This window comes from Zootoca vivipara, chromosome Z1 (genome assembly GCF_965207765.1).
Source record: "Zootoca vivipara chromosome Z1, rZooViv2.hap1.1, whole genome shotgun sequence".
Taxonomy (NCBI): Eukaryota; Metazoa; Chordata; class Lepidosauria; order Squamata; family Lacertidae; genus Zootoca; species Zootoca vivipara.
This window is the reverse complement of record NC_142583.1, coordinates 71,152,580-71,171,777: the sequence shown is the minus strand read 5'-3', so window position 1 is coordinate 71,171,777 and position 19,198 is coordinate 71,152,580. Positions and strand designations below refer to the sequence as shown.

The window sequence follows — 19,198 nt, the reverse complement described above, 5'->3', positions numbered from 1 at the left end:
AAGTGTCTGCCCAGCCCAGAGTCTCCCTCTCTGTCTTTGTGATGTTGGAGAGGGAAGTCGCTTAGATTCTCTCCCCCCCCCCCCAACCTGTGGACATGCAAAACAGGGCAGGAAACTTTGCTAGAGAGCAAACTTTTAAAATTACTTCTCTCCACATGTGGGTAGAGAAAAGCTTTCTCACAGCGCCAGAACCCCTGGACACTCAATGAAGCTAAATATTGGAAGATTCAGGACATGTAAAAGACATGATGACGACGATGACAACAACAACAACAACAACAACAACAACATATCATTTATATCATCCCCCCCCCCATTCTGGGCGGCTGCCAACAGATTAAAAACAGAATAAAACATCACACATTAAAAACTTCCCTAAACAGGGCTGCCTTCAGATGTCTTCTAAAAGTCAGATAGTTGTTTATCTCTTTGACATCTCATGGGAGGTCGTTCCACAGGGCGGGTGCCACCACTGAGAAGGCCCTCTGCCTGGTTTCCTGTAACCTCACATCTTGCAGTGAGGAAACCGCCAGAAGGCCCTCGGATGTGGACCTCAGTGTCCGGGCAGAACGATGGGGGTGGAGACCCTCCTTCAGGTATACGGGGCCAATTTATTCTTGCAGTGCACAGTTAAACGGTAGAACTCCCTGCCACAAGAGGCAGTGATGGCCACCAACATGGAAGGTTTTCAAGAGAGGACAAGACAAATTCATGGAGGAGGGGGCTATTGAGTGCCACAGTTAGAGGCAGCAATGCTTCTGAATCCCAGGACTCAGCTAGACTGGTAAAGAAAAAGCGATTTATACAGGTAAAACTCGGAAAATTAGAATATCGTCAAAAAGTGCATTTATTTCAGTAATGCAACTTAAAAGGTGAAACCAGTATATGAGATAGATGCATGACATGCAAAGCAAGATATGTCAAGCCTTTATTTGTTGTAGTTGTATTTATTTGTCGTTGGCGGGTCAATTATAAATGGAATGTAATTAATGAAATGTAATAGCGATGTTTATTTTTGTATTATTGTAACTATTTGTTCTATTACTGTGGAATTTCCAAAAGAAAAATAAAAAATAATAAGTTGCATTACTGAAATAAATGCACTTTTTGACGATATTCTAATTTTCTGAGTTTCACCTGTATGTGTTGTATATGCGACATAACCTTGTGCCACCAGATGGCGCCGTGGAGTCCCGTTTTTCTCTACCTGTTTTCCCTTTAAATTTACAACGCTTTAAACTAAAATGCTTCTCTAATGTTTCAGCCCCAGTTCAGGAGGGCAGAGGGCTCTTGTGTTCGAATCCTGCTTGCGGGTTTCCTACAGGCAATTGGTTGGCCCCTGTGAGAACAGGATGCTGGTCTCGATGGGCCATTGGCCTGATCCAGCAGACTCTCCTTATGTTCTTGTAGTCTTATTGTGAAGCAGTGTAAGCGCAATGCAAGGAAATCAAGCCGAACAAATGCTCATTGTCCTATAGCCTCCCTTGCACAGAAATCAGAACAGATGCTCAGTAAGGACGGGATTTAATGGAACAACTGTATAAGCTTTGTGCCAGCAAAGCAGGATGGATGCTGAATGAACAGGTGGTTTGGAAGAGCCTCGTCTCCCTCTTTCCTTCCTTTTTGAACTAGATCTGTTTGTTGTGTCACCCAAGCCTTCAGTATGATTATGAAGTGTGCCGCAATTACATTTCTTTACCTGCAAATGAATCAGACTAAATGAGCCTGGAGAGTTCAGTTGTTGAGAGCGTGGCGCTGATCACGCAAAGGTTGCAGCTTGTATCCCTGTGTGGGGCAGTTGTATTGCAGGGCGTTGAACCAGATGTCATAGAATCATAGAGTTGGAAGAGACCACAAGGGCCATCCAGTCCAACCCCCTGCCAAGCAGGAAACACCACCAAAGCATTCTTGACATATGCCTGTCAAGCCTCTGCTTAAAGACCTCCAAAGAAGGAGACGCCACCACATTCCTTGGCAGCAAATTCCACTGCCGAACAGCTCTTACTGTCAGGAAGTTCTTCCTAATGTTTAGGAAAGGTGGAATCTTCTTTCTTGTAGTTTGAATCCATTGCTCCGTGTCCGCTTCTCTGGAGCAGCAGAAAACAACCTTTCACCCTCCTCTATATGACATCCTTTGATATATTGGAACATGGCTATCATATCACCCTTTAACCTTCTCTTCTCCAGGCAAAACATACCCAGCTCCCTAAGCTGTTCCTCATAAGGCATCGTTTCCACATAGCTGCCAAGTTTTCACTTTTCTCGCGAGAAAGCCTATTCAGCATAAGGGAAAATCCCTGTAAAAAAGGGATAACTTGGCAGCTATGTCGTTTCCAGGCCTTTGACCATTTTGGTTGCCCTCCTCTGTACACGTTCCAGCTTGTCAGTATCCTTCTTGAACTGTGGTGCCCAGAACTGGACACAGTACTCCAGGTGAGGTCTGACCAGAGCAGAATACAGTGGTACTATTACTTCCCTTGATCTAGATGCTATACTCCTATTGATGCAGCCCAGAATTGCATCGGCTTTTTTACTATGGGGTGAGTCCCAGGAATGTCTCCCCCCCCCCAAAAAAAAACTTCCTTTCTCTGGTTAAATTAACCAGTGCATGACCTCTTGCAAATCTTGCTCATTTAAGTAGAGCTTGCAAAGGAAAATGTCTCCCATGGGATCCTGAACAAGGTACAGCGTAGCCGTTTGAACCAACGTCTGTGCTCATGTGGTTTGGTGCTTACGATCCTTTGAGATCTACTTATCCTTAATAGGCTTTTTAAGTCACCGAGAGAATGTTTAATTGAGCGGTGGCAGGAAATTGGGGGTGGGGGTGGCGACGGCAGGGAGATACATTTCTTAAGCCTATTTTTAAAAAGCCCTTCAGCAAGTTATCCCATTGAATTTCACAGAGAGGCGAGTGACTGCGGGTTCACTTTCTGTCCTCCTAACCACAGATGTGAGGTTGATGGGCTGGCTGTTCTATTTCGGGGGAACCAATCTCAGACTAATTTCCTTGGCACTTGGCTTCCTTTAGGATGCTGGGCCAGTCAAGGTTAATGGGGTCTCGAGATTTTGTCTCCCTTTCTGTTCAGTACAGGGCTGGGTGTCTTTGGAAACATGGGATCGCACAGTTGGAAGGGATCCTGAGGAACATCTAGTCCAACCCCCTCCAATGCAGGAATTTGCAGCTCTCCCTTGCGGGGAACGAACCTGCAACCTTGGCATCATCTAGCAAAACAACATCAAACCTTGGGTTACGTGAAATTATATTCAATGAACACACGAGACGTAACCGGCTGCACTGTATCATATAATATATTTCAACAGAAATGAGTCATAAAATTCAATGGAAAAAGCAGAAAATCCAGTAGATAGTTCATACTCTAATCAGTTCATGGATCAGGTCTAGACATTTGTACGTGTCTGTTCCACCTGCGTTGTTAAACAGCTCTGGGAATTTTATTTCCTTGAGGCCAAAGTATTGGAGCCTCAGCTTCAGGATCTGTCCTTCCCAGTGAGCACTCAGGGCTTCCTAACAATTCTCAGCACTCTTAACGAACTACAGTTCCCAGGATGCCTTGGGGGAAGCCATGGCTGGGGAAAGTGCTTTGAATGCCAGCTGCAATTTGTGGCCTCAGGTATTGCTATTCATCTCGAGGTGGGGCTTGAACCCACAACCCTGAGATTAAGTCTCAAGCTCTACCAAGTGAACTATTGCTCTCCTGTTGCCTTTGTTTCTCACCAATTCTTAAATCTTTGAATATGGACCACTTCGCTGCCCAGGATGCATCTAAGGATGTCCCCAACCTGGAGATCAGCTCCAAGGTGCAGCCAAAACATGGAAGCAAAATTCTTCCCGCTTTTCATTTGACCAAGAGTGAGCCTGCAGACTAACAGCCTGCCTTTCTTTTTCAGTTGTTGTTTAGTCCTTTAGTCATGTCCGACTCTTCGTGACCCCATGGATCAGAGCATGCCAGGCACTCCTGTCTTCCACTGCCTCCCGCAGTTTGGTCACTCATGTTGGTGGCTTTGAGAACACTGTCCAACCATCTCGTCCTCTGTCGTCCCCTTCTCCTAATGCCCTCCATCTTTCCCAACATCAGGGTCATTTCCAGGGAGTCTTCTCTTCTCATGAGGTGGCCAAAGTATTGGAGCCTCAGCTTCACGATCTGTCCTTCCAGTGAGCACTCAGGGCTGATTTCCTTCAGAATGGAGAGGTTTGATCTTCTTGCAGTCCATGGGACTCTCAAGAGTCTCCTCCAGCACCAGAATTCAAAAGCATCAATTCTTCGGTGATCAGCCTTCTTTATGGTCCAGCTCTCACTTCCATACATCACTACTGGGAAAACCATAGCTTTAACTATATGGACCTTTGTCGGCAAGGTGATGTCTCTTTTTTTTTTAAGATGCTGTCTAGGTTTGTCATTGCTTTTCTCCCAAGAAGCAGGCATCTTTTAATTTCGTGACTGCTGTCATAGAATGGCAGAATTGGAAAGGGACGCTTTAGCTGGGATTCCTGCTAAATTGCAAGCCCGAGGGAGCCCAGTGGCGTTATCATCGCGCCAAGTCAAGTGTGCCAGTTGACTAAGGGGAATTCAGGACCCCACGATCGCATACCCTCCAACATGCTGAGTCCCCAAAATGAGCTGAACACCTTCCCATGTGGCTCATGTGACCCGCATAAGATCATGGAACCCAAATGATGCGTTATTTCCAGGGCCGGGCTCTCACCACACCCAAACTGCACATTTTAGAGTGCCATGCAAGATCGTGGCCCTGAAAAAGCCCTCTTTCAACGCGAAATCCCTTGAGATTGCAGTGCCCAAAATGACCACTGTGCTCTCGCTGGAGAAAACGGGAATGCCCTCGTTTTTCCGTGACACTTGTGGGGTATGTGATAGTGTGGGCTGGTGTGTATCTGTTGCTTTTACATGGCACAAAATTACTCCTCTGGGATGTTCTCGTTTGACCCGGGACCAGTAGGGTATTTTACTGCAGCAGTAACTTTTGACATAAAATAGAAAAAAAAGAGAAAAGCTTTAGCACTGTGTTGTCTGCACTGCCAGCTCAGATGAGTGGCTGAGTTCCCACTGTGCTGGGAGCCCAGGTGGTGCAGAAGAGAATTACAGAATCATAGCATTGTAGAGTTGGAAGGGACCCCAAGGGTCATCCAGTCCAACCCCGTGCAGTGTAGGAATCACAGCTCAATAATCTTTTCTTGCTGCATGAGAGCAGAGGTGTGAGTGCACCGAAACACTTTTTTCAGGTAAAATAAAAAAATTCCTTCAGTAGCACCTTGAAGACCAACTAAGTTTTTATTTTGGTATGAGCTTTCGTGTGCATGCACACTTCTTCAGATACACTTCTTGTGTGCATGCACACAAGAAGTGTGCATGCACACGAAAGCTTATACCAAAATAAAAACTTAGTTGGTCTTCAAGGTGCTACTGAAGGATTTTTTAAATTTTGCTTCGACTCAGACCAACACGGCTACCTACCTGTAGCTTTTTTCAGGTGTTTAGGGGATGCATGGATGTGCAAATAGGAATCTCTCTAGCCTGAGAGCCAATATATATGCATACAGTACACAGTTGTACCTCGGAAGTTGAACAGAATCCATTCGACTTCCGAAACATTCTGAAACCAAGGCGCGGCTTCCCATTGGCTGCAAGAAACTCATGCAGCCAATTGGAAGCCGCAGAAGCCCCGTCAGACATTTCGGTTCTAAAGAACATTCGCAAACCGGAACACTCACTTCTGGGTTTGCAGCATTAAGGAGCCAAAACGTTCGACTTGCAAAGTGTTCGGGATCCAAGATAAAACTGTATTTAAGAGTTTTCCTCATGTCTCAAAGCACCCTGCTCTCCCCTCCCCTCTGCTATTGAGTAATCCAAGTTGTTTTCCGGTTGTTTTGGAGACTTCTCAAGTCGGTGCTTCATGGCAGCTTTCCGAGTTCCCTTTAACTGTTTCAGCTTCTGCTATCTGGATGACAGATCTAGATGCTTTCGCTGGGGCGCAATAATAGTTTACTTTCCTGCTTTCGATCCCCTTCCCCTGTTTTTCTTGTGGGTTCCTCCCCCCCCCCCCACCGGCAGGTATTTTGCAGAAAAAATAACCCCAAAGGGGAAGAGAGCAGAGTTTTGAGTTTGCCTTTGGTTTACAGATAAATCTCGGTTCCTGCTCTGCTCCCCAAACTAATTTTTTGGGGGTGGGTGGGTGGGGCTTCTGGTTTTCCTGTAGCTCAGTTTTGCCGTTCTTAAAATGGGCCATTCTCTCTCTGGGCAGGTGCAGAGGTTTAAATGATTCTGGCAAGGGATCAGGGTGGAAGAATCGGTTTCACTTAACTGGGCGATTGAGTGTCTGTTTTCTGCCCCTCAGGACTGTCACTGCAGGGAGAGTTTGTCCGGCCGCGATGGATCTCTGGAGGACGGAACCGGCGGGATGTTGGCGAGGCGGAAAAGGTCAGTGTCTCTCTTGGGGGACCGATACTGGGATCTTGCCTTTCTCTGTTTCGATTCCTGCCGATTCCCTATATCTTTTCTTCATTGCCTCGATGGGTGTTTTTATTGTTTTATAATTGTTTCTGCTTTTGGTGTTATAGGGGTTCATTACGTTTTATTGCCCTTTGTGACTGTTGAGTTTATTGTGCGCTGTCCTGTCCTCAGATCCGTCCGGATGAAGGGAAGGATTTTTAATAGGTAATAATAAATAGCATCTCGGATTTCGGAGGGGGACCAAGGACATCCTGTTCCAATGAAGAAATCAAATAAAAATGAAAAATCAAATTTTATTAAACGGTCACAGACCAAAACGACTCATACAACTGATCAAAGAAGGATAACACACAGGGATAAACAGAGGACAATTTCAATACAAATTAGGCCATGACAACACTGTAAAGGACATAAATAAAACTAAATATTCGCATTCGCCTGCGTATTGACATTGGAAAGCTCTTGTTTCCTGTGTCTAATAGCAGCTACGCAGAATTTGGCAACATTGATCGTAATTTCAGGGTCCTTCTCTTCTACCAAGGTTCTCAAACGTTGGGATTCTGGTTCATTTTTAAGCTTTTGTAAGGCTGGGGCGATAAAGGTCCAGCGTAGATCCTCGTAGAGACTGCAGTGCAGCAATACATGCAAATTTGTTTCCAATTCCGATGAGCCACATGGGCAAACACGTGACTCCTACGGTTTACCCTCATATCTACCTAGCAACAGTGCAGAGGGCAACACATTAAATCTGGCCAAGGTAAAAGAATGTATTTGCAATTTTGCCAGGTAATTTGCGAATGAGAACCCTCTCCCAAAATCTCTTATTGTGGCGTATTTGTCCATCTTGCCCATATGGCACTGCAGCTCCACGTCCCTTATACGTTGGAGCACTTGACTTCTGGCTCCCTCGTATCCTGCCGCTATCAAAATCTGCGTAGAAAATCCCAAGCTTCTAATCTTTTCGAACAGAGAGGCTTTCCAGTTAGAATGATAGGTGTCCAACAGTGTTAAGGGTGCCAACCCAGCCGCGAAGAAGATAAGTTTTAACCAATAGTGTAGTTCCAATGAAGAAGACGTAAGTTCTCTCGAGATATTACGGGGAGGCATTGATAAAGTTGCTAGGGTCACTTCCGCAGTGTACAGTGCAATTTATTTATTTCTTTATTAAATTTGTATACTTCCCTTCATCCGTAGAACTCAGGGCGGTTCACAACATCAAAATACAAGATGGAAACACAAAATTCATAATAAAGGCAAGTGTGGGGGGGAGGGGGAGAGAGAGCACAAACCAATAACCCTCTCCCACAAACACATTTAAAAGGCATTTGATTTATTTATTAAAGCACCCTTGTATCACTTTAAGAGTGGTGCCTTACCTCAAAGAATCATGGGAACTGTAGTTTGTTCAGGGTGTGTGACCTTAGCAAACCACGGTTTCTAGGCTACTTCATGACTGTTAAAATGATGCAAGAGTCAGACTATGGAAACCTGGAGGGCTTTAAAAGAGGACGGGACAAATTCATGGAGCCACTTTCAGTGGCTTCCAGGAACTGGTACTGAGAAGCATTTTTCTCCTTCCACGCTCTGTATGCCAAGTTTAATTTTATAAACCTCTCTCCAGCTATCTCTTGCTCAAAACAAGAATCAATGTGCATTTGCGAGTGCAGATAGATATATAGTCAAAGGGGGCAGCACCTCTGAAACCAGCTGCATTTTCTCTAAAATGATGATATTTATGACAACTACAATGATTCGTCTGGTGCCGGAAAACATCAGGCACTTGCGCAAAACTCATAACAAGGCAAACGCTGCCCAGTGGGGCTTGCAATCTTATTTAGAAGAGGAACAAGAATAAACGGAACTGATTTCTGTGGGTGTTTGTCGAAGGCCAAAAGCAATTAGGCATAAATGAGCCTTTTCCCCTTTTCTTTTTTTTAAGAGCAAGGAAAGCAGGATGAGTATTGGCTGTTGAAGAGCTCCATTAATAAGTCTAAAAACGCCATGCAAGAAAGAGGGGCGGGTGGGAAATCAGAGGGCTTGAGAAAAGACACAGAGAAGCAGGCAAAGTGCGAAAACCGATACGGAGAAATGTATTTACTTGTTGCACGATGACATGCTTTTGGTATCTCGTGTGCATGTTGGTGCAATGTGAACAACGGGTTAAATTGCACAGCGCTTGGGCTCAGGTCTTGAAGAACACATCCCTGCGCCGGGATGCTCAGAGGTAAGGATGCCAGGTGCATGGGGTTACCATAGCAACACCAGCAACATCGAGTGCATCGCTTGCTGTGTCATTCACCCTGCCATTGGCCCAGGAAATGATTAAAGCCGTTTCTGCACTTAGGCGTATTTCCTTTCATTATTGCCCTGATTCATGTCCTGTTTGCTGTCAGGGTCTGACTCTGAATCTGTTAGTTTGCCATGGAGTGCCTGGAATTCTGAGGTAGAATTCCCCTGAACATGGAAGCTCTACTTAGGAGTAATTGTTGGTGACGGATGCATGTTACTAACCCTCTTTTAACACTGCACTGGTTGCCGACAGCCCTGGTGAAACCATTTTGACCTGGGCAGTCTCTTAAAATGTGTGTCACAAGAACAGAAGAAGAGATTGCTGGATCGGGCCAGTGACCCTTGTAGTCCAGCATCCTGTTCTCACAGTGGCCAACCAGATGCCCATTAGGGGAAGCCCACAAATCAGATACGGGAACAACGAGAGCCCATCCTCCTTCTTGCCCTTTCCAGCAACCGATAAGCATCGCCGCTTCCGACTGTGGCCTAGTAGTCATCAATAACCTTCGCTTCCCCAAATTCGCCTGGTCCTCTTTCAAAATCATTTTATTTGATTTTACAAATATAAGTTTCTAACAGTACCAATTACATATCTGTTCAAAGAGATTTCTCTGAATCTTGCGACTCCCCCCCCCATCCCTTCCATGGCTTCTCTTGTGAACATTTTCAACTACATATCCTATATAATAATATACAAGTGTCTCTGCGTCCAGTCCCTGTGTCCCTGTGTCCGCGCTACTGCGCATGTGCCCCACGGACACAGGGATTGGACGCAGAGACACTTGCTTGCGTGCCCAGGACACTCTCATGGCAACTCGCTCTCGCCGAGGCTCCCCGGCCGGGTCCCGCCGTGCCGAGCCTCACATGCCCGCCGCCGCCCTCCTTCCCCGCCCATCCCCGTTAGCAGCCGCTGCGGCGGGAAGAGTTTGTGGCTCTTTCCCCCACACCTCCGCCTCTCTTTTCTTGGCCGGCTCCCTCAAGCGCCGGCGCTGCCATTGCGGCCGCAGGGAGCTCCGGCACTGCCAGGCAGGAGCCCCGCCTCACGTGAGGGGAGCCTTTGCCTCAGAGGGGAAAGGCGGGAAGAAAAAATGCAAAGAAGGAAAGAGGGCTCCGCACGGTGGAGGAGGAGGAGGAGAGGGTAAGGAAGTGTGCGGGGGTATCTTCCTTCCTTCCTTCCTTCCTTCCTTCCTTCCTTCCTTCCTTCCTTCCTTCCTTCCTTCCTTCCTTCCTTCCTTCCTTCCTTCCTTCCTTCCTTCTTCTCTCTCTCTCTCTCTCTCTCTCTCTCTCTCTCTCTCTGCGTCTCCCCTCACCTGCGCCTCAGTCCCAGAGGCGGGGAGCCGGAGTCGTCCCCCTCGCTCGGTCATGGCTGCCGGCCTGCCCTGCTCCTCACTACACCCCGCCGGGCAGGTCTACTCGGGAGGAAGCGGGCTTCAGAAGGCTGCCTCCCCTTCTCCTCCCAGACGCAGCAGCCGAGCGCAGAGAGGGAGGGAAGGCCGCGGCCCTGCCACTCCTCACATATTCTAGTGCCCGTTTACTGAACGGGCTGAATGACACTAGTTATTTCATAATCTATATTTTGTATTCATCCATATTATGCACAATACCTGTTACATTACAAGTGATATTAAAATCCTGCTAATGTTTTCATCGGCTTACAGTGACCTCCCAAGTTAATTATAATTTCCCCCCATTCTTTTTTTAAAGTTTTTGACCTCATGGTTCCTGAGCTTCCCGGTCAGCTTTTCCGTTTCGGCATAGTCCATCAGCTTAGTTTGCCAATCCTCTCTGGTAGGGTCTCTTTCATCCTTTGCCTGGTCGTCTTTTGAAGCTGGCCAAGCTGGTGGCCCTCACTGCCTCCTGTGGCAGGGAGTTCCACAGTTCCACAAACTTCTAACATGTCTGATGTGACTGAGACACACACACACACAGAGATCAAAAACCTCAAAACATCCCATCGGTGTGTCTTTTATTGCCCTGCTCTGCCCTCTGTTCATTTCAGTCATGACACGGAGAGAAGCTGTCTTTTTCCGCAGTTATATATAGTCCCAAGTGCGGTTGCCAGAGGGGAATGTAGGCCAAGGATCTACCGGTTTTTATTTTTATTTTCACCCTCTCCTCCCCCCCCCCAGGACTTGGCGTTCTTTGGGAAGGCCACAGCAAGGGTATAATTTAGGGACGAATATTCTTTCGGCCGCATTGTTCTTACTCTTAGTGCCCAAAGGCCGGTTGCAAATCCCTCGGCCGCTCAGAGGAATTACAACGAAGGAGGGTCAGGCCCCGGGTTCCTTTCTAGGAATCTGATCAGCCTCCAACTGCGCAGGGCAGCCTTTGCCAACCTGGTGCCCTCCCATCAGCCCCAGCCTAGCCCCCTCCAGTCCAACCATTGGACTACAATTCCCATAGTCCAAAGCCTCTGTTGGGCAGGGGAATGGACTCCCTTGAAGCGTCATCTGTCGGGGATTTCTTAGCTGCAATTCCTGCATTGCAGGGTGTTGGAAAGGATGTCCCTTGGGGTCCCTTCCATCTATACAATGCTGTGATTCTGTGATTCTTTCCCGTAATGCCTGGGCTCACAGCTCAGTGGAAACTCAGCCACTCATTTGAGCTGGCAGTGCAGACAACACAGCGCTCTTCTTTTCTCTATTTCTACCATTCTAACATACACACATCTCCCCCCTAATACATGTCACGTGTTTTGCATACATTTTTATTTTTGCCTGGAAGACTGCATCACAAAATTCAGAGAAGGGCAAATTTCGAGGGTTGGCTGAGTTCCACCCCAAGTGTTCGAATCATGGAGGGCAAATGAGCCTTGCTTGAAAATGGGAACGGAACACACCTCTCCCTGCATCTCTAAGCGCAGCCGAGCGTTTCCATGGCACAACAGAGCATCCTGGGGAGGCCCAGGGATTGCATGGCCCTGAAGATGGTGATTGGTTTGTTCTACAGTTTAGCAAGGCCTTGGGGTTTCCGAGAATAGAGAGTCTTCCTTCCTTCCTTCCTTCCTTCCTTCCTTCCTTCCTTCCTTCCTTCCTTCCTTCCTTCCTTCCTTCCTTCCCTCCCTCCCTCCCTCCCTCCCTCCCTCCCTCCCTCCCTCCCTCCCTCTCCCCCCCTCTCTCTCCCAGTGGCGAACGGTGCCGCTTGGCTGCCCGGGGTGTCACCCCCTGGGGGCGGGGTGTCGCTCCGCAGCACGTATGTGTCCTGATGCATGTGTCGTGATGTCACGACGCATGCGCAAGGATGAGCGGCCGGTGCGCTACGGAGCAGGTTGCCAGGCGCCACCAGCGGCAAACCGCTCTGCTTCTTCCTGCTTGGGCGGAGGCAGCGAGGGGCGGGCCAGGGGCTGGAGTCCAGTATACCTGAAGGAGCGTCTCCACCCCCATTGTTCTGCCCGGACACTGAGGTCCAGCGCCGAGGGTCTTCTGGCGGTTCCCTCGCTACGAGAAGCCAAGTTACAGGGAACCAGGCAGAGGGCCTTCTCGGTAGTGGCACCCACCCTGTGGAATGCCCTCCCACCAGAGGTCAAAGAGAACAACAATTACCAGACCTTTAGAAGGCATCTCAAGGCAGCCCTGTTTAGGGAAGCTTTTAATGTTTGATGGATTTCTGTATTTTAATGTTTTGTTGGAAGCCGCCCAGAGTGGCTGGGGGAACCCGGCCAGATGGGCGGGGTATAAATAATAAATTATTATTATTCCCCCGCATGCTGTCCCCCGCGCTGCCCCTGCCATAGTGGAGCTACGAGCGGCGCCCCCCTAAGCCCCTCCCTTGTTACGCGCCTGCTCTCTCCCTCCCATCTCTCTCTCTCTCTCCCTTCTCTCTCTCCCTCCCTCCCTCCCTTCTCTCTCTCTCTCTCTCCCTCCATTCTCTCTCGCTCCCTTCTCTCCCCTCTCTCCTCCTCCTCCTCCTCCTCTTACCTCTCTCTGTTTCCCCCTTTCATCTTTTTCTCTCTCTTTTTCTCCCCTCCCTCCCTCCTCCTCCTTCTTAATCACCTTCTTCTTTTCTCTCTCTCTGTCCCCCCCCCTCCTCCTCTCTATTTGGTCACAAAACCAGATGAGGAAGTGGCGAGATTGTGGAGGAAGCTGCCACCTCATTTTTCACATCATCTGCAGAGGCGGCTCAACCCCCACCCAGGTGTGATAGGAAGGGAAGGGATAGAAACTTCCCATGGGCAGAATCTGCTAGGCGGGTGAGTCTTTTAAAGCCCCATTAGCATTTCCTTGCCATTTTTAGCCTTTTCAACAGAAGAGCCTGCAATTCACACTTCTTCACATTTTGCACTACAGTTTACAGTTCAAAAAGATGTACCAAGACATTAAATTATGCCATTTGCATCTCTCCTCAAAGGAGCTCGAGATGCCGTACAAAGACGACTCCACACCTCATCCTCCCAACAGCCCTGTGAGATGGGCTGGCTCAGACACTGTGGCTAGCCCCAGGTCACTCAGTGAGCTTCATGGCTTAATGGGAAGATTTGAACCCTGGTCTCTCAGGCTCTAGTTAGACATTCCAAGCACTGCACCCCACTTTCTCTAGATGCGTTAAAATGAGTTAGTTGTCTTTGAAATGAGTATTTTAGGATAAAGTACACTTGGAGATACATATGCTGAGATGAAATACATATTTATCATGTGATAAATAAGATGTTTGGTGCATATTTTCATAGAATCATAGAACTGTAGAGTGGCAAGGGACCCAGCATCCTGTTCTCACAGAGGCCAACCAGATGCCCCAATGGGAAACCCGTGAGCAGAATTTGAACACAGGAGCCCTCTCCCCTCCCGTAACTGGTCTTTAGAAGCACCGCTGCCTCCGACTGTGGAGGCAGAGCCGAGCCACCATGTCTAGCCGTCGTCAATAGCTCCGTCCTCCATGAATTTTCTTTTAAAGCCATCCAAGTTGGTGGTCGTCACTGCTTCCAGTGGGAGGGAGTTCCATAGTTTAACTCAGGCATAGGCAACCTTTGGCCCTCCAGATGTTTTGGACTACAATCCCCATCATCCCTGACCACTGGTCCTGTTAGCTAGGGATCATGGGAGTTGTAGGCCAAAACATCTGGAGGGCCAAAGGTTGCCTATGCCTGGTTTAACTCATAGTTTATGTCTTCTTTCCTGAATATTTCAACAATCAGCTTTACCAAGGGTGGATCTACATGCAGGGAAAACACACATGCTATAAGTAAGTCAGAAATTAAATCGTTATAACAAAAGAAGAAGAAAAACGATATGGAAAAAATTGCACAATTTTTTTTGCTCTCCATCGCCATCTGCTGTTGCTTGTTTACAACACATTTAAAACACGTTTTTGACTAATGTAGCTGAATCCCAAGGGTCCACAAGTTGTAGCGTTAAGAGAGAAGGAGGAAAACAGGGGTGTACCCAGGATCAAAACTAGGGGGGAAGGGGAGGGGCCAAGGCACGGGAGGGGCCACAAAGTGGGAACGTGGGCGGGGCTACGGAGCCCAGGTGAAACTTGACTCCGGTCTCACCTAGGCGCCGCGAAGCTTTTTGCAGTCAGAGGCGCTGGGGTTCTGCTGACAGCACGCTGCCAGGGCGCTCGCTCTGGCCCGCCGGGCTGCCCCCGGTGCACTGTGGCCAGGACCCTGGCAGAGTGCGCAGCCATGGGCGAGAGCGGCGCTGCCGGCGGGGCTGGTGGGCAGAGACCGAGGCGGAGCACAGCCCATCGGAGTGCGAGTTTGGCGTACCCGCCCGCCGCGCCATGCCCTCCAGCTTCCCGCCGCGCTCTCTGGTTCCCCACTGTGCTTGGCCTTGCCGGAGGGCGCAACAGGGAGCTGGAGGGAGGGCGCGGCGCGGTGTGCTCCGCCTCTGCCTCTGCCCACCAGCCCCGCTGGCAGCACCGCTCTCGCTCACGGCTGCGCCGGCCCTGCTTCTTGGGGGGGCAGTTGCCCCCCTGCCCCGCGCTGGGTACGCCCATGGAGGAAAACCTTTCTCTCTCTGCTTTTTCCATGCCATGGAAAACTTTATAAACTTTGTCATCTCTTTCTCGCCTTTCCCTCTAAACGAAAATATCCCGAACGCTGCAGCCAGTCGGCTTCTTTGTCCATCTCCGTTCCCCTAGGCTCTCTGCCGTTCACGTCTCAGAGCGTGAGAGCCCAGAGGATTCTGGGAAATCAGTATAGCGTGCACGAGTGAGACTGTGCGAGTGTGTGTGTAGAAATGACCTCATGCTTTCCTCTCCCTTGCAGTCTCAAGGTCAGCTTAGTTTGGCCTTGAGCTCAGGGCTTAGATAAGTGACCGATAATTGCTTCCTTTTTTGCTTTTCTTTGGCTTGGCCCTGTGGCAAAGGGGCCGCCTTCTGCCAGGGACAGATTTAACTCTTGGAGGCGTGAAAAATCCCCAGCGTTGGTAGTGGAGATTCGGGCGGTTGCAGGGCTTGCACTGCGGTAAGGGACAGGAGTGGAACATCGCCAGCAGGGCCAAATGGCAAGGGTGACATGGAGGGCTGTGTTATGCCAGGAATGGGGTGGCGAGAGCGAATTCAGCCCTGGCTTGGAAGTGTCGTTTTCTGGGGTTTTATATCTGATTCTGATGGGTAGGGCTCAGTGGCTTTCTCCCCCTCTCTGTGTTTTTGCAATGTGTATTTGTGTGTGTGCATTTTGAAGCCTTGGCAAGCTCATCCTTACTGAGTGGCTGGCATTTTGAGAGGCAGCGCCGCACAGTGGTTGGAGCGCCCGACGTGGACCAGGGAGCGACCAGGGCCTGGAACCTTGCTCAGCCATGGAGCTCACTGGGGTTGGCCTTGAGCTCAGTCATTGCCTCTCAGCCTCTCCTCCTCCTGCTAAGATTTCCAGCAACTGGTAATTGGAGGGATTGCTGGAGGGATTGCTGCCTCCGGCTAGGGAGGCAGAGCCGAGCATCATGACTAATAATAATAATAATAATAATAATAATAATAATTTATTATTTATACCCCGCCCATCTGGCTGGGTTTCCCCAGCCACTCTGGGTGGCTTCCAACAGAAAATAAAGCACAGTAATCTATTAAACATTAAAAGCCTCCCCGAACAGGGCTGCCTTCAGATGTCTTCTAAAAGTCTGGTAGTTGTTTTCCTCTTTGACATCTGGTGGGAGGCTGTTCCACAGGGCAGGCGCCACCACCGAGAAGGCCCTCTGCCATCAATAACCATCAATTGATCTAATCCCCTTGTAAAACCATCTAACTTGGTGGCCATCATTGCCTCCTGAGGAAGTGAGTTCCATAGTTTAACCGTGCTGCGCGAAGAAGGGATGCACAAGAGATACACAGTAAAAAACAAACAAACCACTTTGGCTCTTTCTCCGCACTGGAAAAACCTTGCTCCTGGGCCTTCTCTCTCTCTCTCTCTCTCTCTTGTGAAAACTCTTCCGCAGGCCAGCCTGGGCTGCCAGACTCTTGGCATGCCTTGTGAGGCTGACTCAGTTCTTTCTCCTCTCCGGCTCTCGCGGTTATTTTTTATTTTTAAACACCTGTTTGTCATCTGGTGCCTGGAAGCCGAAGAGCCTGTTTTCAGTCTCGGCTGGGGCGATGCATTTTGCAGTCCCCCGGAGGTAGCACAGGAAGCCGTGAACGGTTGCACGCCCCTTCTGTTAGAGAAGTGTGTGGGTGCACGAGAGAGAGAAGGGGGGGGGGAGCTTGGTTGTTTCTTTCCAACACACTGACCTTGTGGGACCCTTGACAAGTAGCTCCTGTCGATCTTCAGTGAAAAACATAGTGTCAGGGGGAGCCCACAGGGTCCCCGGGAGGAGATGGACGCCTCTAGTGGGGAGGAGAGGGAGCTGGTCAGCGCGGGGAGGAGAGGGCTCGAGGATGCTGTGTCGGAGCCTTTGCACCACCTTCGCCCAGAGGGCACAGAGAGGGAGATGCCACTTCCGTCGCCCCAATTGCGCAGAGGATTGAAATGCAAAGAGGGGAGGCGGAGACTGGGGGTGTCCAAGTTCTTATGTTGGGGTAGAAACGGGAAAGGGGCACTCCCGGATTCTGCGAGTGACTAAGGCACTCATGAACCTGTTAGCTCTTCACTGTACATTTGTTGTTTAGTCATGTCCGACTCTTCGTGACCCCATGGACCATAGCACGCCAGGCACTCCTGTCTTCCACTGCCTCCTGCAGTTTGGTCAAACTCATGTTTGTAGCTTCAAGAACACTGTCCAGCCATCTCGTCCTCTGTCGTCCCCTTCTCCTTGTGCCCTCCATCTTTCCCAACATCAGGGTCTTTTCCAGGGAGTCTTCTCTTCTCATGAGGTGGCCAAAGTATTGGAGCCTCAGCTTCATGATCTGTCCTTCCAGTGAGCACTCGGGGCTGATTTCCTTCAGAATGGATAGGTTTGATCTTCTCGCAGTCCATGGGACTCTCAAGAGTCTCCTCCAGCACCATAATTCAAAAGCATCCATTCTTCGGCGATCAGCCTTCTTTATGGTCCAGCTCTCACTTCCATACATCACTACTGGGAAAAGCATAGCTTTAACTATACGGACCTTTGTCGGCAAGGTGATGTCTCTGCTTTTTAAGATGTTGTCTAGGTTTGTCATTGGTTTTAATCAGGTTGGAGTCCTGCGCCGTTACTCGTGAGCAACCATCCCACGATCCTTACACATAGGAATGCAGCCTGCTGCATCTGCATGGCGACCTGTTAGGTGCACAACAGCCCCTCTGTCCCAAATCAGGGTCTTTTAAAGCAACATGCAATAAACATGCAGGGCACTGAGTTGTCGTATATTGAGAAAGGGAGAAAAAGCCAATCTATCTACGCACGGTGCATAATTTTCTATACTTCTCCCACCTGTTACTTGCCTTTTCTCTAAACTGAAAAAAAAAGCCCGAGTGCTGTTACCTTGCAGGGGAGTTTCCTGCAACTGGTGTTTATACATAGTCTGATTTCTATGCAAATCTGTGCCCTCTCTTTTCTCGCAATGCGTAATTGTCTAACTTCGGCAGGTATGAATATTCATCTCCTTGCCTGCTCTGGGGGCCTTGGTGGACCACAAGCTTAACATCAGTCAACAGTTTGTGAGGCAGCAGCAAAAAAAGCTAATGTTATTCTAGGCTGCATTAACAGCAGTATAGTTCCAGATTGAGGGAAGTCATAGTACCACTTCTATTCTGCCTTGGTCAGACCCTGCCTGGAGTGCTGTGTCCAGTTCTGGGCACCACAATTTAAGAAGGATGTTGACAAGCTGGAACGTGTGCAGAGGAGGGTGACCAAGATAATCAAGGGTCTGGAAACCAGGCCTTATGAGGAACGGTTGAAGGAGCTGGGTATGTTTAGCCTGGGAAAGAGGAGACTGAGAGGAGATATGAAAGCCATCTTCAAATATCTCAAGGGCTGTCACATGGAAGATGGAGCAAGCTTGTTTTCTCCTGCTCTGGAGGGTAGGACCCAGACCAATGGCTCCAGAACACAAAAAAGGGGATTCTGACTAAGCATTTGGAAAAACTTTCTGACAGTAAGAGGAACAGTAAGCAGTGGAACAGTCTCCCACAAGAGACGGTGGACTCTCATTCCTTGGAGGTTTTTCAGCAGAGGTTGGATGGTCCTCTGTCATGGATGCAGGGCCGTCTTACCCATAGGCGCTAGGGGTGCAGGGCACCCGGGCGCCGGGCTCTCAGGGGTGCCAGGCTGAGAGTCCGGGGCCTGAGAGTTGAGAAGAGCCCACCCATCAGTCAGAGCCCCACGACGGGCTCTTCTGCTGTGGCCGCGAGTTTGAGGGCGACTGAGCCACCGAGATGCTGAGGCGGCCGGCCGGCTCCGCCCTCCTGCGCACCTGGGACTGGGCAAACTGGGAGGGGGGTGGCGGATCTTTGCACCCCGGCACCACATATGCTTAAGACAGCCCTGCATGGAGGCTTTAGCTAAGATTCCTTCACTGCAGGGGGTTCGACTGGATGACCCTTGGGGTCCCTCCCAACTCTACAGTTCTATGATTCATTGCACCTGGGTGCTAGAGGACTGATATTCTTTGCTGCAGGAATTGTCCCTTTGGGTACAACGAGATTCTGCCTTACCTCCTGTGACATTTTGCCTCTTGTGTCATTGCTAGGGGAGGTCATCTAGAGATTTGGGGTGCACTGTCTGTGCCGGGCAGCTGACACCCAGATCTCTTTCTCCTTTCTTTCTGTGTCAGGTGTGCTGGCATCAGGGGGGCTACCTGGCTGGCAGAGGTTTCTCATCCTTTGCCCAGAACTGGGGAAGTTCAGTGTTCAGTGTGTGCTGATATCTCTCCCCTCTCTCTCTCTTCTGCAGACTCCATTTCCTGCCCGTGGAGAGGTGGCGGTTACCGTGGAAGGCAAGGATCTATTTTTGGTGCTGGAAAGAAACCAGTAAGTATTATGTGCCTGTTGAAGAGGCCACTTACTAGGAACTCCCAGAGGGTCAAATTCCTGCACCCAGAAATGCCAGAGCTCTGAATGTTGTTGTTTAGTC

General features: G+C 49.2%; 1 protein-coding gene across 3 annotated transcripts in view; it reads left to right on the top strand.

The window, feature by feature from the left end:
• Positions 1-19,198, top strand: part of ADAM33 (ADAM metallopeptidase domain 33) — a 98,312-nt gene that overhangs the window by 3,861 nt on the left and 75,253 nt on the right. For all 3 annotated transcript variants that reach the window (XM_060278329.2, XM_060278330.2, XM_088660672.1), the window contains exons 2-3: positions 6,373-6,455; positions 19,019-19,095. In XM_060278329.2, the coding sequence (XP_060134312.2) occupies positions 6,373-6,455; positions 19,019-19,095 (160 nt within the window). The remainder of the gene's footprint in view (positions 1-6,372; positions 6,456-19,018; positions 19,096-19,198) is intronic.